Genomic DNA, 18,413 nt, shown 5'->3' with positions numbered 1-18,413 from the left:
TCTATACAAACCATTTAAAATAGGTTACGGAAATAATTCCAACCCTGATTAAAAGGCAAATGCAGTTTAGTGGTATCAGTGGGCAGACTTTAGGACCATGTGGATGCCTGGGAGCGGGAGGAAAGGCTGTTTGTATGGCTAGCTAGCTTTATGGAGAGCGCATCTATGCAGCTGTAGGGAACAGCGCATTTTTTTCTCAAAACTGTGCAGAGGTAAAGATGGCTGTAGTAGATGGCTTTGGCTAGGTTACTGCTGCTTGACTTGATATTAAAATAAACTACAGTGTAGAAATGCAGTAAATGAGCTTCAATTTGATCAAAATGAATTTGAGAGGAATTTTCATCAAATGCTTTAGCATTTGTATTCCTTTACCATACCCTAGGTTTATCTGAAATTACGCAACTGGTACACTGCATTTACGCGATAGAAAAGACATGTATCTTTGTACTCTCAAACTGTGAACTGACAGAACACATAATCTGATAGAATTAGTGCTGAATTGGGCAGGAGTTTACCGGAAATGAGTGATAAACTAATTCCAATGAGGACTAATAACACAAACAATAAAGACCTTTCCCAGTTCCAAAAAGCATCTAGGATTCATATAGCTGTGAGGACTAAGTGTCATGATGTGAGCAGAGAGACAAACTACTGTGACGGACACAGGAGCACAATGGAGGGACACAGCGTGAGATAATGAGATGGAAACTGCGTCACAAGCCAGCCAGTCCCCTGCCGATCCACAGCGACAGAATACGACCCAGGGATGAGCTGCAGTACAGCGCTCTTGATTCAGTAATTACTCTCCTGGCTGGTCATGAGAAGAGGCGGAGGAATCCCTTTCACTACAATAGCAGAGTGACAACATTCACAAAAGCCTTTTCCTCAATGGCTCACCTCATTAACTTGGTACAATCAGTCAAGTGGCCTGCTGTTGGTATACATTGAATACAATAGAAAGCCACTATCTGATGAAAAATGTTCAATGGTTCATAAATGTTGATGTTCAAGTTTGATTGTATGGCTCAATGATGCACAAAGCTACTGAGGATGGACTTAGAGGCCCAGGTGGAGATCTTGTGAATCACACAGTAATGTGATTGATTTGTACATGCGCTTGCAATCCAAGATGGAAGTGCATGGTGCTGTTCTTTTACTTTCCTCTGGCATGCACAATATACACTACCGTTCAAAAGTTTGGGGTCACTTAGAAATGTCCTTGTTTTGAAAGAAAAGCAAATTTTTTGTCCATTAAAATAACATCAAATTGATCAGAAATACAGTGTAGACATTGTTAATGTTGTAAATGACTATTGTAGCTGGAAACGGCTGATTTTGAATGCAATATCTACATAGGCGTACAGAGGCCCATTATCAGCAACCATCACTCCTGTGTTCCAATGGCATGTTTTGTTAGCTAATCCAAGTTTATCATTTTAAAATGCTAATTGATCATTAGAAAACCCTTTTGCAATTATGATAGCACAGCTGAAAACTGTTGTACTGATTAAAGAAGCAATAAAACTGGCCTTCTTTACACTAGTTGAGTATCTGGAACATCAGCATTTGTGGGTTCGATTACAGGCTCAAAATGGCCAGAAACAGAACTTTCTTCTGAAACCTGTCAGTCTATTTTTGTTCTGAGAAATGAAGGCTATTCCAAGCGAGAAATTGCCAAGAAACTGAAGATCTCATGTGTACTACTCCCTTCACAGAACAGCGCAAACTGGCTTACCATAACAGAAAGAGGAGTGGGAGGCCCCGGTGCACAACTGAGCAAGAGGACAAGTACATTAGAGTTTCTAGTTTGAGAAACAGATGCCTCACAAGTCCTTAACTGGCAGCTTGATTAAATAGTAACCTTAAAACACCAGTCTCAACGTCAACAGTAGAGAGGCGACTCCGGGATGCTGGCCTTCTAGGCAACTAGTCTAAAGAAGGCCAGTTTTATTGCTTCTTTAATCAGTACAACAGTTTTCAGCTGTGCTAACATAATTGCAAAAAGGGTTTTCTAATGATCAATTAGCCTTTTAAAATGATAAACTTGGATTAGCTAACACAACGTGCCGTTGGAACACAGGAGTGATGGTTGCTGATAATGGGCCTCTGTACGCCTTTGTAGATATTCCATAAAAAATCATCCGTCACCAGCTACAATAGTCATTTACAACATTAACAATGTCTACACTGTATTTCTGATCAATTTGTTGTTATTTTAATGGACATAAAAAAAAGTGCTTTTCTTTCAACAACAATATTTCTAAGTGACCCCAAACTTCTGAAAGGGTAGTGTATGTTTTTTTGTTGTTGAGAAAAAACAATGAATTGAACATGATCTTGCGCCTTTTGTTCATAAGCCAAGCACATTTCCATCATGTAATCCATCTCAGTTTCTCAGCTAGCAATTCTAAAGCCATACAGTGGGCCACTCCCTATTCTACACAGTGTTGCACACAAACTTCTATCATAAAATCAAAGAGAATGCAACTTGACCTAACCATATAAACAGATTGCTATAGTGCTCACTACGGGCCACTAAAGTAAAAAGCCTGTGGTGGGATTGTTGTTCCACTCTCGTTAATGTCCACAGAACACGCTGCATTGGTTGTGTTACAAGGGGGAGGACGGCGAACCACACCAACCCCCTTATCATCAACCTGCTCATCTCCATGCTGCTCAACCGCACATGCTTCTGCCGAACTCACCAACCGCAATGTCTTGAGGAAATCACGCTCCCTTGGCTTACCAGGCCGAGTAAATGTGAGCGCAGGAAAGAAACACAAGGGGGAGACAAATAGACAAGGACACAAGTTGGACAAATGAAAAGGAGGATGTAAAATTAACAAAACAAATCCAAAATAGAAGAAATGGAGGAGGAAGAGGGTAGAGAGGAAACAGGATGTAAACAAAAGAGCATGTGGGCGACTTCAAGGAGAAATATTAGCTACACCTATTTTAGAGGGAACCTAATTTCTCCTCACATGAGTTACAGAGAACTCATGCTGCTGCAACCCACCAAACAACTGACATCAAAAGACAGCTATGATCATGATTCATTTTCAGATTCTCTAATGTGATGACATTTGAGTATGACATTTGAGTGATAACAAACAGCCTTAATCAAAATTCCTACGTCTCCAATCCAGCCATCATTTCTTTCAAGTCGTGTTTTTTTTGGAGTGCAATGACATTACAAACATTGAAAACAAGCATTGTAATGCAGTTAGTTTCTCCCAAGCCTTGAAGCATAAATGGTCTTGGGGCGTTTTCACATATCTGATTGTCTGATTCATGCATCTGATCGACACTATAGCTGTAGGATATACTGCATATGTGGGCTTTAAGTGTATATAAAAAAAGTAAATGCTGGTTCTTGCTCAAGAGGTTGCAGGATTCAGGATCTAGGACCCGATTGATAAAAAAAAGTGATATAATACATTCATAGAAAAAAAGGTGCTATCTAGAACATAAAGGGGTTTTTGGCTGTCCCCATAGGAAAACCCTTTAAAGAACACTTTTTGATTCCAGTTAGAACCCTTTTGGGTTCCATCCCACTGGGCAAAACCTGGTTGCATCAATGTTATTTCTACATCATTTCAACAACAAAAATGTAATCTGATGACTAAAACTGAATGGATTTTCAAAAATTCAACAACGTAAGGGAATTATGTATTTTTTTTTAACCCAACTTTTAACCTAAATCCAATGACATCTTAAAATGTTTGGTTAATTTCACGATAGTTGACCTCTCAACCAAATGTAAATCAAAACTAGATCCAAAAAGGGTTCTCCTATGGGGACAGATGAAGAACCCCTTCAGGAACCCTTTTTTTCTAAGAGTGTATGTGTCTGAAAAAGTGGACCCTGAACTCTTATTTACATTTCTTGTGTGAAGAAAATTGTACATTCCTGGAATTACCATGCAACGTGATACTGCACCAGGGAACAGAAATCATGTATGAAAACTCCCTTTACTTTAATCAGAATCAAACAATGGAATTAATTGTGTTATCTAGGGGTTTAGAAGCCAGGCAAATCATCACTTATTATGATGTCACTCTCTGTTCAAACCTTCCTTTCAAGAATACAAGCAGATTTCCAAAAAGGAAACGTCTTGAAAATTGGCACCCTATTCCCTACAATATATGAGCTCTGGTCAAAAGTATCCGTTGGAATAAGGTTCAATTTCAGACATATCCTCTGACTCATAAGATATACTTGAGGGGTGATAACAGGCTAGAGCTACATTACCATGACAACACGCTACTCACCAATGACTGGCCAGACAGGACCTCCAGCAGTGAGATCAGATTATGTCCATCTCGTAGGTCTTCATACAGGTCATTTACATGCTTCCGTACCTAAGGCCAGAGGAAAGGAATTAAGGCACTATCTCTTCCTGTTGAAATAATTAAGGCACTGGGGAGGGCAGCATTAAACACGTGCATATGTATTGGAATATTGAAATCAGTCTTCTGTCAAATAGTACGTCAATTTAGCTTGGAGTTTGCACTTTTGAGCCTATTGCATTGAAGTGGGAAAACTAAATCATGTGCAGCTCCAGTGCAGCTCCAGTACTTGACACAATGTATTTGACCCAGGTGTGATTAGAATCTGTGATAGAAAAATCACAAGATTATGTTTAATACTGTTTATGCATCAAAAGGTTGTTTTATGCGATAGAATAGAGTTCTTAGAACTCTCTCATCTGTGTCTGTGTGAACTGAGAGGAGCCTCTAAAGCTTGGGCTGGCAACTGATTAAGTGATGGAAACCAACAGCCACATTCCATTCTGTGATTAGTGGTGTATGTGAGGGAGATGTCTTCGGTCTGACTGAGCCTGCATTTCATAGACTCAATTGGTGTCTGTAAGGTACCAGGGATGAGATCTGTTATGGCACAAACACTCACATACACATGCTAAAACACGCACTCTACACACACGTCCACATGGATTTTGTATTGTAGATATGTGGTAGTAGAGTAGTGGCCTGAGCACACACACTTAATGTGTTGTGAAAAGTAATGTCATGTAATATTTTTTATGACTGCCTTAATGTTGCTGAAGCCCAGAAAGAGTAGCCGCTAATGGGGATCCTTAATAAATACAAATGAAAAGGCCTTATTAGCATAATTCCCATCAGGTTCCCTACCTACTAGTGCCCTACCTCTGTATTACAGAGGGAGCACATGGCTTGGACACATATCCATGGCCCTCAAATAACTCATCCTGACCCCACACTTAACAACTCCAGTCCCAGGATTTCTCCTCCCAGTAGGCCCATCTCTCCTTCTTCCTGTCCTGAATACCACCAGGCCTGTGAAATCCCCCAGTTGGCCGGTGGCCTGCTTTTACCCAGGCCACGTGGCAGGCCCCTCTCCTCTCACCCATATAACCCCAGCAAACAGGCACAGCTGTGGGGCAAAAATAGACCTGCTCCCTGGATCCCCTGTTACTAGTTGGTCAGCCAAATATTTCCTCCCGCTATTACTCAGCACTTTTAAACTCTCCCGGACAATGTCACAGGGGATAAGGCATGTTGACCCTGGCACTAGAGAGTACAGTAGTTAAAATGCCTTTCTTTCCATGGGTACAGTTCACTCTCAAATTCAGATATTGTATTACAGTTTGTAGTACCGGCAACAACATCTAAGATGACGGGGAAAATAATGAAATATGACATAATTGAGCTCAAATAGCCAAAATATTCGACCTCCATCTGTAGTATAAAACAGTTGAGCCTTGTAACTCGTGCCATCACTGCAACATTACTCCAATAATCCTGCTCCACTGCAACATAAAATGTCACTCCAAACGGGATCACACAGCTGTGCCATGTGTTAGCTTAGGGGGTTTACAACACTTTTGCCTTCGACCAAATAAATCAGGCTAAATCACTTGAATAGGTGACAAAAACAGGATTATAACTCGCTCCCTAAGCACATTACACAATAAACTGGCATGGATTTGCATAATAAACACCTTGTCTTGATATTGTTTATGCTTGCTCATATACTGTTTTACAATATGGGAAAGTGGGAAATTAATAATTTAATCAGTTACTCTGCATCTGACAAGGGGATCCCTAATTCCATGGCAGATGAACCAAAGCAATTTAGATTCTTTCGGAGTCAATGAAAATGACTGGGTACATGTATACCGCATCATGGGATGGGTGGAAGAAGATATGCAGTTAGTACAAACTCTGGCAAGTACGCAATGCCATCTCCCATTGGCACCTCTGCTAAACATCTATTATCAGTTATTTAGCCCAGGATGAAAGGCTGTGATGCTTTGCTGATCACTCTTTAATGGGTTATTCACCTCATCAGGTAACGACACAGTATAGTTAATCTTCATGGAAACTGACAGGACTAAAACATGAAACAGCCTGTCTTTTAGTGATTCCTTATGCTACTATTGGTAGCGTTAGCTAGCGCGAGTCAGCTGTACCTGCGCCAAAACTCAAGTATGTTTTCATTTTATAGCTTCTTTTTAAATAGTGAGAAAACATTTTTAAGCAATTTTATTTCCTTAACTGATCAAAACTTGTTTTCTCATGGTCCCTCTTGTCTCTCAGCAGCAGACATTTAGTGAGTAATACGTTTGGAGCATCACATTGCAATATCAAATTGCAATACATATAGAATCGTGAGAATCGCAATGCATATTGTATTGGCACCTAAGTACAGCAATAATATCCTCTCTTGAGGTCCCTGGCAATTCCCAGCCATACTGTCTTCCCATTATCATGACCATTATACCATCTCTCTTGCATTTATCTGTATGTTGTAAAAACAGTAACCATTTCAACACAGAACGGCCTAAAGGTGACGACAGAGAGGTGGAGGTACAATACACTAATTAGGCATTGAGGTATGTGAGAAATGATCTACCCATGGGACCAGATTCATAATTACCAAGAGTCTTAGTGACATGGAAAAATCAAGAGATGTTCATGATTAATGTGCATCCCTAGACTTGACCATAGCTAGTAGCTACCACCGTAACTGTGATACAAGTCAACAATATTAAAACATACTGTAGGCCTAACTCTCTCTCTCATATTACAGTCTCTATGTAGATCATTGAACTGGAAGGCCAAATAAAGTCTCCCCAATCCCAATGAATTGGGAAATGAAATGAATGGTACAGCATGTTTCTAAAAGAAGCTCTGCGGACAATCAATTCTTACCTTCAGGAGATGTTGGTTTATCCATTTTGTAAAAGTCTTTTTCTGCACTCTGTCTCTTTCATCTGAGAAAAATACACAAACAAGACACTTAGCAAAGTACTTTACATACATACAGTAAGCATGGTGTAACTTTAAGACACACACACACACACACGGGATGGTAATTTGCATGACAAGTGGAATTGTGATTTACTACTACAATGAGCCATCCGTTCATTCCTCTTATCAATGTACTGTATATGGTTCACTCGGCGTAGTGCGTTCAGAAGGGAATCCGAGTGTGGTGGCATCACCGGATATTGCACCAATTGGATTTGCACTGTACTTACATGCGGTCTATTTAAGTTGACCAGTTCTACACATGCTTCCTCGGGGTTGGATGTCACGCACACGCATGCTGTATCTAGCTGTTACTCGCTATGCTTGCTGTTTCTTAAATCCCACCACCACCCTGGCCTCCACCTGTGGGTTTTGTGTTTCTTTCTTTAGGGGATTTGATATAGCATATATCATGTAGGGCTGACTCCATTGAGTCGACTGATTGAATGTTTGGTCGATAGGCTGTTGGTCGACCAATATTTTTTTGGTGGAGCAATTTTTTATCACAGTGCTTAAAGAGCTACAAGCTCAGTAGCCGACATATAGTTGATTTTATTCAAACATAGGGTGTGTCTACATATGGAAAAATACACGTTTGAACATTTCGACCAACCCGATTGGTCGAAAGAACAGACGACTCTCGGTCGACCAACATTTGTTTTATTCGGAAACAGCCCTAATATCGTGCTCACTGCCCGTACTTATATTATCATCTTCATATGATGCTTCGCTCTGGCAGTGAGCTACCGTGAAGGAGCCGAGCCCTAACGCCAAAGACTATGCATGGTTACATGTACACATTTTCTTTTTGAACTACTGCATACGTAATGATTAGATACAAGACTATCCTAATACTCTTACACATGTGGGTTCATTTCTAGTGAATACAGTAGTCTCCAGAGAGATTGATATTTTTGGAAGCGTAAAGAAAAAGAATGAACTTCAATGCATGAGGCATAGCTTCCATTACTCATGGTTCAGTATTGTACACTGGTCTACCACATTATTTTGTGTTTCCTGTATCCATGACAACCAGGCTGGCCGCTTCCACATGCAGGCTCTCACAGACCTGAGACTCTCTGGGATAGAAATGGAAACATAAAGGCTCAATTGTGAGCTGTCAAGGCAAACTTTCGCCAGGTATGCTACACAGACAAAAACATTTGCTCAGAGAATCTGACACAGACAAAATCCCTATACTATATTTCTGTATCATTAGCCAAACAAAATCCATTACTGTACAACACTGCACATGGCGGTAGGCTAATGGTCCTGAGACACACAGCTTGGGGGGAGAGACCCTCCTTACTTCTCTCTGCATTACCTGTCTCACACAGGAAGATTAAGAGAGAAAGCTGCCAAGTGGGATTCAGGATTCAGGCCAGATACCTGTCTGTCCTACTTTATATTTCTGCCTAAAGGTCCAGCTGATATAAGCCCTCAGAGGAAGACATTGATACCAATCACAAGCCCAGTAAATCATGCAATCTGCATATTCTTTGACTTTGGAACCAAAATACAAATAACACAGATAACCTCCTCCTTTTACAACACAGCATAACACAACATAATTTAGCCTTGGGAGGTTTAAAGTCCCCCTCTAAATGAGAAACTAGCGGCAAACTTCCACGCTCAGTCAGAAACTGAAATTCCCGATCCTTGGATTCTGGATGGGGAATGGAGTAAAGCGAAGCAGGAAGAGATACTGACCCATGCAGCACATCAACGTCACCAGGTGAGCGCTGAATTCCCCGTCACGCCCCAGCAGGTGCCACATCTCCCTAGCCATAGTTAGCTCCCAGGGGCTCTGGAGAGAGTGCATCATGGTCCCGGCAGAGGGACGGCATGTGTGTGAGATACCGACGTTACTGAAGGAGCAGCAACAGACTCCTCCTCCCTGCCTGCTTCCCTGCCTGCCTACCTCTAGCACAGCCTGCCGCTACTCCCCTTCTCGTCAAGCATCCGAAATGAGTCCTGTCAGATTTTCCACAGCAACTCAGAGGTTTTCTTACATGTTTAATGTTTACTTAAGGTCACAGCACAATGCGGCTCAATGCCATTTAGGGACTAATAAGCCTCCTTAAGAAAAGGAGAAAAGGTATTTTTCTGATTACAACCATATTTTTTTAGAATGACACTTTAAATCTGAAACAGGAGGGGGCATCAGTTTGGAGAATACTATTGCAGTAGCCTGTATGCGACTATAGTATGTTAAAGCTTGTTTGTCTAATTGAATGTTGAGTAGAACATAGGAATAGATCTAACAATTACATTTCTTATAGGTATTTAACTGATGGATAAATTAGATTACTACTACAATTAAAGTTTATGTAGTGTCTTTAGGCAGAGAGAAGTTAACTAGCAATGTAATCAACAAATTGATTAATCTTGTGCAATAATATGCAATAACGTCCAACAACCAACAGACTCAATTTAAAAAAATGCAAACACTTTTTCCCCCTCGCAAAACGTACAAAATCTGGACAGAAACTCCATTCATCAAAACAATCAACCAATGGCAATTAGTCATGTTGTCATAATATTAGCTCTTTACTGAAGAGAACATCATGGGTTATTAACTATTTTCCGTCTTACTCTGAGGTCAGTAAATTAACTAGACAATCAGTATAATTTGTCAGATCCTTGACAAATCCAATTTTCTCTGCAATGAGTGGTGCATCCCAGAGGAGTGAGCCCATGCTGAGACAGTTATAAAAAGATCAGACTGTATGTTCTATGTCAGATGTGACACGTTTGTGAGGCTGATGTCCTTCAATTTCAAAGGCAAACATATTTTAATGAATTCTGGATCCAAAAATATCCGTCTGCATTTTTACTGTATGTGCTTTATTTGAACTACACATTTTTCACATCCTACAGTGCATCACCCACAACAATGTCAATCCCTGGTTCATCAAATACATCTAACACACCGAGCACACTCAATTGCGCTCGTTGGGCAATAACTACAACACCAACTGAAATTAAGACAAACACACTTTACCTAGTGCTATGCAACATAAAATATTCCCCTAAAATTACCATGCAAAAAACAGGCAATAACATGAGGTCATACATTGGTCAGTTTTGCGGCAGAATACTGATGGGTGATTGGTCATTTAGGCCTATCCTTAATCCAGATGTGTCTCAAATGTGCTGTGGTTAGTGGTGTGGTCAGCTGCCTTTTTCATTTGGTTAATATATAAATAGTGTGTGTGTAAAGCTGCAGGGAATTCACTACTGGGCTGGGAGTCTGGGACTAGGGATTGCGCCAAATACTAGTGAACAGAACTGCACCTGAGAGAGGAACAAATATCCATCCTGCCTATACCCTTGTTAATAAAAAAAGTACAGTGTTTTAAATCCACCACTGCCATAGTAGCGTACCAGACACCTGCTGCTATATCACTTCTTCTCTCTCCCACTATCCCTGAACATATATCTCCTTTTCCCTCGCTCTCTATCTCCATAACCGTTAAGTAAATCACAACTGCGACTGGGTAGAGCTGAGCTGAGCTCGGCCTTCAGGACGTTACAATGTGTGATCCTAGTGGCCTGAGGCTGCTTACTACATAATACATGAGTATAGCCAGAGACTCATTAATACAAATGGGGTCTTCAGGGAGTGTCCAAGGCAACACCCTTCCCTGCTCAAGGCCCAGAGACAGGATGAATTTGCTGTATCATTGACCACCAAGGCTCATTATTATGGTGCAACTAAGGATGACAGTTTAAGTTTGAAATAAATTCAGTAGTAGCTGGTTGGATACAGTACCGCTGAGTTTGTGGGATGTGTGTAAGAGGGGTAATCTTTAGAGAATGGTGCCCTCTTGAGGGACAGGTTGAGAGAACATGGGCCTACACTTATTTCACTTTGAAATATTATAAATCTTTCTTAAATCTTCTAAAATAGCGAAGAATCACTTCATAAAAACCCAATATTACTTACCAATGTGTGTGATGAGGTATATTATATACAGAGTAATCAGAGGCTGCTTTTACAACCACATTATTACACCTAATTGGTAGTATAGGTCAGGACTGGAGCTCATAAATACCAGTGCTGGTTTAGCAGCTAAACACTCCATTAAAGTCAGGGAGAATAGTTCCAGTCCCATCTGATCTACTCAGACCTGCCCAGCTTCCTACTGTAACAAATAACATGATGTCAGATTAAAAATTATGACCATCAGCTGATGACTGCAGTACCTTATCACAACCTACTGGCACATAGTCATCACTCGCACTCACCAACACATTATTATAACGTTTATAACCAATAAACATTGTGATGTTGGACTTGGACTTTTATTTAACATTTTATTCAACCAGGAAAGTCCCATTGAAATTGACAAGTGAGCCCTGGCAATTCCCCATCATATATTCTCCATTGCCTGGCAAAACTAATGACCCTTAATTAAGCCCTTCTCCACGACATTGAAGTTGATCCAGCCGGTAATCTGCAAGTTAAACACAAATGCACACACTGCAGGACAGGCAAATGTAAATATACTCCTCATTAGCACACATGGTCTGGATCATCAACAAAACAAGGATCTGGTCACTGCTAGACGAACAGAGTGTGTGGAATCCAGGCCCTCTCTTGGTTTCTCATTAACAACTTAAGGTTATGCTAACTGTTGATATGTGGAAGTGCAACAGTCCACCCAGGGCCATGGAAGCGTGTTAAATGTGTTACCTAACAGCTCTTGACCTCTGACTTCATTAATCTGTTTCACTTTCACTGTTGCCAGGCTCCACTTGGAAGGTGACCCTTTGGAGTCTAAAACCAAAGGAGAGGAATACCTTTGAAAATTACTTTTTAACCGGTTAAACATTGGAACATCATGTGAGATTGCAAAATGCCATAGGGGAATATGTTGAATAACATTGTAAAACTACACGTCATCGGCCATATATAATTATTTAATTGATTTATAGATGTTTTAATGTGATCACCTATAGCGCCTTCAGAAAGTATTCACACCCGTTTAACTTTTCACCCCAAAAATGTACAAATTGGGATTAAAATGGATTGTCTTTTTTTCCCCAACAATCTACACAAAATACTTTGTCATGTCAAAATTATATATATATTTTTTAGATTCATGAAAAATAAAACTAATATATCTTGATTTGATAAGTATTCAACCCCCTGAATCAATACATGTTAGAATCACATTTGGCAGAGATTAGTCTTTTTGGGTAAGTCTCTAAGATTGTACAATATTTGCCCATTATTCTTTTTAAACTCTTCTAGCTCTGTCAAGTTGGTTGTTAATCATTGCTAAACAGCTACTGTCAAGTCACCATATTCTTATCGGCAGACTCAGTAGCCTCGGTTTTTCTAATGACTGCCTTGCCTGGTTCACCAACTACTTTGCAGACAGAATTCAGTGTGTCAAATCGGAGGGCATGTTGTCCGGTCCTCTGGCAGTCTCTATAGGGGTGCCACAGGGTTCAATTCTCGGGCCGACTCTTTTCTCTATATATATCAATGATGTTGCTCTTGCTGCAGGCGATTCCCTGATCCACCTCTACGCAGACGACACCATTCTGTATACTTCTGGCCCTTCCTTGGACACTGTGCTATCTAACCTCCAAACGAGCTTCAATGCCATACAACACTCCTTCCGTGGCCTCCAACTGCTCTTAAACGCTAGTAAAACCCAATGCATGCTTTTCAACCATTCGCTGCCTGCACCCGCACGCCCGACTAGCATCACCCCCCTGGATGGTTCCGACCTAGAATATGTGGACATCTATAAGTACCTAGGTGTCTGGCTAAACTGTAAACTCTCCTTCCAAACTCATATCAAACATCTCCAATCCAAAATCAAATCTAGAATCGGCTTTCTATTTCGCAACAAAGCCTCCTTCCGCCAAACTCACGCCGCCAAACTTACCCTAGTAAAACTGACTATCCTACCAATCCTCGACTTCGGCGATGTCATCTACAAAATAGCTTCCAATACTCTACTCAGCAAACTGGATGCAGTTTATCACAGTGCCATCCGCTTTGTTACTAAAGCACCTTATACCACCCACCACTGCGACCTGTATGCTCTAGTCGTCTGGCCCTCGCTACATATTCATCGCCAGACCCACTGGCTCCAGGTCATCTACAAGTCCATGCGAGGTAAAGCTCCACCTTATCTCAGTTCACTGGTCACGATGGCAACACCCACCCGTAGCACGCGCTCCAGCAGGTGTATCTCACTGATCATCCCTAAAGCCAACACCTCATTTGGCCGCCTTTCCTTCCAGTTCTCTGCTGCCTGTGACTGGAACGAATTGCAAAAATCGTTGAAGTTGGAGACTTTTATCTCCCTCACCAACTTAAACATCTGCTTTCTGAGCAGCTAACCGATCGCTGCAGCTGTACACAGTCCATCGGTAAATAGCCCACCCAATTTAACTACCTCATCCCCATACTGTTTTTATTTATTTACTTTTCTGCTCTTTTGCACACCAGTATCTCTACCTGCACATGACCATCTGATCATTTATCACTCCAGTGTTAATCTGCTAAATTGTAATTATTCGCCTACCTCCTCATGCCTTTTGCACACAATGTATAAACTTTTTTTTTTCTTTTTTTCTACTGTGTTATTGACTTGTTAATTGTTTACTCCATGTGTAACTCTGTGTTGTTGTCTGTTCACACTGCTATGCTTTATCTTGGCCAGGTCGCAGTTGTAAATGAGAACTTGTTCTCAACTAGCCTACCTGGTTAAATAAAGGTGAAATAAAATAAAATAAAAAATAAAGTCTTGCCATAGATTTTCAAGCCGATTATGTCAAAACTGTAACTAGGCCACTCAGGAACATTCAATGTCGTCTTGGTAAGCAAATCCAGCACAGGAGGTTGGTGCCACCTTAAAAGGGGAGGTGGCACCACCACATGGTTTCCATGTGTTTGATGCCATTCTATTTGCTCTGGTCCAGCCACTATTATGAGCCATCCTCCCTTCAGCAGCCTCCAATGAACTCCAGTGCATATTTGGCCTTGAGTTTTAGGTTATTGTCCTGCAGAAAGGTGAATTTCTCTCCAAGTGTCTGGAAAGCAGACTGAACCAGGTTTTCCTCTAGGATTTTGGCTGTGCTTAGCTCTATACTGTTTATTTTTATCCCCAAAAAACTCCCTTGCCGATGACAAGCAAAAACAATATTTTTGATCCTCAGTTTTCTTGTTTCACAGCCATTAAAATCACCATTGGCCTCATGGTGAAATCCCTATGCGATTTAATTAATCTCAGGCAACTGAAGGACGCCTGTATCTTTTTAGTGACTGGGTGTTATAATACACCATCCATAGTGTAATTAATAACTTCACCATGTTCAAAGGGATTATTCAGTGTCTGCTTTTTTAAAATACCCATCTACCAATAGGTGCCCGTCTTTGTAAGGCATTGTAGATCCTACCTGGTCTTTGTGGTTGAATCTGTGCTTGAAATCCACTACTCGACTGAGGGACCTTACAGATAATTGTATATGTGGGGTACAGAGATGGAGAAATCATTCCTAAATCTTGTTAAACACTATTATTGCACACAGAGTTCATGCAACTTGCTAAGCAAATTTTACTTCTAATTTTACGTATTTAGGCTTGCCATAACAAAGGGTTTGAATACTTAATGACTCAAGACAATTCGGCTTCATTTAGTTGATTCATTTGTTAAAATTTAAAAAAACGAAATTCCACTTTGACATTGTGGTGTATTGTGTGTAGATCAGTGGCACAACATCTCAATTTAATCTATTTTAAATTCAGGCTGAAACACAACAAAATGTGGGAAAAAGTCAACAGGTGTGAATACTTTCAGAAGGCACTGATATGACTCACAGACAAATCCCAGCTTGTCAAGCATTGCATCATGCATCATAAAGTACTGATAAGAGGTGTAGATTTCAGGGAAGAGAATCATAATGACTGACAATTACAAAAGGGCTGTGACTTCTGATCTTACAGTGCAACTGGTTTCACTTACAGCTACAGTCATGACATAATATATTTTAACTTATCATGTGTACTGTACTTCCACTCTCTCAAGTAATGTCACATCATTCCTCCATTCAAATCATGTTTATGTTCAGTACGGAGAATATTATACTTTTTAAATTTTTACATTTAACCTTTCTTTAACTAGGCAAGTCAGTTAAAAACAAATTCTTATTTACAATGACAGCCTCCCGGGGAACAGTGGGTTAACTGCAGGGGCAGAACGACATATTTTACCTAGTCAACTCAGTCAACTCAACCTAGTCAACTCTGCCGCCAAAAAATGCTTTGAAACATTTTTAAACATTTAAAAACTAGGATGTACTACCTGAATTGGTCCAATAAGGGACTTTCATTTTCTGATGCATAATGTTTTTCGCTCTGGCATGTGTGCCCTACTGAATTTGACCCTGGTCAGGCATCCAGCATCATGGTCAAACCTGGACAGCCATTGATCCAGTGGGACAGTTGGTGTTCAATTTGGACTTGAAAGAATTGTATGACATGGCTATAAATAGCCACTACGGTTAAGGGTCAGACACACCGAGAAATCTGACCGAGAAATCTGTCAGCAGTTCACTTTTTGTTGTTCAGGGAGAACAGTTTTACTTTGTTTAAACACTCCAGGCCACAACGTGGCAGTAGTGTGTTTGGCTTGTGGCTGCTGTAGCTAACTAGCAAGCTGTGCTAATGTTGTTGCTAGCTAGCTAAAATTTGTAGTAAGCACTTGTCGATACTAACCAGATGGTCACAACTAGATAACTACCGTAGCTAGCAACATTATTTAATTAAATCACAATGAATTTGTTTTTGAATGAAGCAGCTACCTGTTAACTATAGCTGTCGAGAGTCAGAGGAGTAAGTTAGCTAGCTAGCTATGTTGTGATAAATGGCCATGCAAACTATTTAGCTCACATTAGCTTGCAAGCAAACTGGCACAGGCAGTATGCGATAATGTAGAGTCAATTACTAGCTAAATAGCTAGCTTAGTAAAGCATTTAGTGCTGTGTGCAATGTACTACACTTACCATCCCATTCGTTTCATATAAAGTGTGTGTGACTGCCTTGCTCAGTTAGCAAGCTAACATTAGCTAGCAAGCTTACTAATGTGCAGGGGGACATTATCAAACTGAACCTAACAAAAACATCCTTCGTCAAGCACAAAACTCCTTAGCTAGATGCAAAAGATGTAAAGACTTGCTCTAGAAAATAAATATGTCTTATGCAGCTTTATTGTTTAAGTTAAAACAATTCTGATGAAAAGGGGATGATACATTTTTTTGGTCACTTCTATCATCTCCCCCATGTGACGATTTGTGCTCTCTGACTGGCTCAAAGTCAAGTTCTCAACAACTGACAAGCATTGCGATTCTACAAGTAGATTTAGTTTATTTAATCAAGGTCTGGGTAATTAGTGTTTTTATAGCTTATAATCAGTCATATACTGTGGTAAGTCTTTAAAATAGAAACCACTGGGAGAGAGCAAATTCTAGGAGCTATGTCTGGTGTTGTCTACCGGCACCATCTCCAATGAACCTTTTTGCACAAATTCTTTTGACTCATCATATACGCTGCTGTTACTGTTTATTATATATACTGTTGCCTAGTCACTTTATCCCTACCTATATGTACATATCTACCTCAATTACCTCATACCCCTGCACATCGACTCGGTACTGATACCCTGTGTATACAGTATAGCCAAGTTATAGTAACTCATTGTGTATTTATTCCTCATGTTATTATTTGTATATTATTTCTCTATGCATTGTTGGGAAGGGCACATATGTAAGCATTTCACTGTTAGTTTACACCCATTGTTTACGAAGCATGTGACAAATAACATTTGATTTGAGTATTGGCCTTGTAAATTATGTAATTCATTAATAAGGTTTAGTTTAGTGTTTAGCTTAGTCTATTCCAAGGTTCCTCTCTTCTGTCTCTCACTCTGACTTCTGAGTACATGGAAGGAGAAGCCATCATAAAATCACATGATGTGTGCCCAGAGCAGTACTTATAAACACCTAAAAAGTCCCACAGTCCAGACAGATTATTCTGAGGGTGGTAATAGCAGCAGTACTGTTTTCAATGACAGGAGCTTTCAAAGACAGTGGTGGGAAAAACAAGCAAAGTCAAGGAGATACTACCATGGCACTAAACAATGGTCTTTGTCTCACTCCTCTGGCCTCCCATTCACACAAAGGTTGAAGTAAATAAATAGATCAATGTAACAGGGGCCTTTGCCTTACAAGCTACTGTATACACTCAGTGGCCCGTTTATTAGGTACACCCTGTTCACGAAAATTGATCGCTCCTACAGACAGTGAGTCACGTGGCCGTGGCATGCTATATAAAGCAGGCAGTCAGGCATTGAGGCATTCAGTTACTGTTCAATTGAACATTAGAAGGGCAAAACGAGAGACCTAAGCGACTTTGAGCGTGGTATGATCATTGGTGACAGGTGCGCCGGATCCAGTATCTCAGAAACCGCTGCCCTCCTGTTTTTTTTTTTAACATTGTCTAGGGTTTACCGAGAATGGTGTGAAAAAAAAGTTAAAATAAATCCAGTCCGTGGCAGTCCTGTGGGCGAAAACAGTTCATTGATAAGAGAGGTTGAAGGAGAATGTCAAGAATCGTGCACGAATTGTGCCAGTTAACAGAACGGCATCTCGGTATGCACAACTCTTCGATCCTTGTCACGGATGGGCTATTGCAGCAGACAACCACACCTATCAGCTAAAAACAAGAAGAAGTGTCTCCAGTGGGAAGTGTCTCCAGTGGGCACACTATCACCAATACTGGATAATTGAGGAGTGGAAAAGCATTGCCTGGTCCGACGAATCCTGGTTCCTGTTGCATCATGCTGATGGCAGAGTCAGGATTTGGCATAAAAAGCATGAGTACATGGCACCATTCTGCCTGGTGTCAACAGTACAGGCTAATGGTGGTGGTGTAATGGTGTGGGGAATGTCTTCCTAGCACATGTTAGGTCCCTTTATGCCAACTGAGCAACGCCACACCATGTAGAATCCATGCCCCGAAGAAGTCAGGCTGTTCTGGAGACAAAGGGGGGTCTGACTTGGTACTCAGTGGGTGTACCTAATAAACTGGCCACT

General features: G+C 40.7%; 1 protein-coding gene across 5 annotated transcripts in view; it reads right to left on the bottom strand.

Annotated features, from left to right (window-relative positions):
• The window catches only part of LOC110502687 (dystonin), a 197,974-nt gene that overhangs the window by 136,699 nt on the left and 42,862 nt on the right, over window positions 1-18,413 (bottom strand). For all 5 annotated transcript variants that reach the window (XR_016491040.1, XM_090217231.1, XM_090217232.1 and 2 more), the window contains exons 5-7: window positions 7,197-7,258; window positions 4,272-4,361; window positions 2,706-2,741 (exon numbers count right to left, since the gene is read on the bottom strand). Coding sequence is in view for 4 of the 5 variants with exons in the window: in XM_090217231.1 (XP_090073357.1) it covers window positions 2,706-2,741; window positions 4,272-4,361; window positions 7,197-7,258 (188 nt within the window). In the remaining variant the exon portion in view is untranslated. The remainder of the gene's footprint in view (window positions 1-2,705; window positions 2,742-4,271; window positions 4,362-7,196; window positions 7,259-18,413) is intronic.

The sequence above is a fragment of the Oncorhynchus mykiss genome, chromosome 23 (genome assembly GCF_057628025.1).
Source record: "Oncorhynchus mykiss isolate SJ-2025 chromosome 23, ASM5762802v1, whole genome shotgun sequence".
In the NCBI taxonomy this organism is placed as follows: Eukaryota; Metazoa; Chordata; class Actinopteri; order Salmoniformes; family Salmonidae; genus Oncorhynchus; species Oncorhynchus mykiss.
The sequence above is the reverse complement of the archived record's forward strand: the minus strand, read 5'-3'. Positions and strand labels throughout refer to the sequence as shown.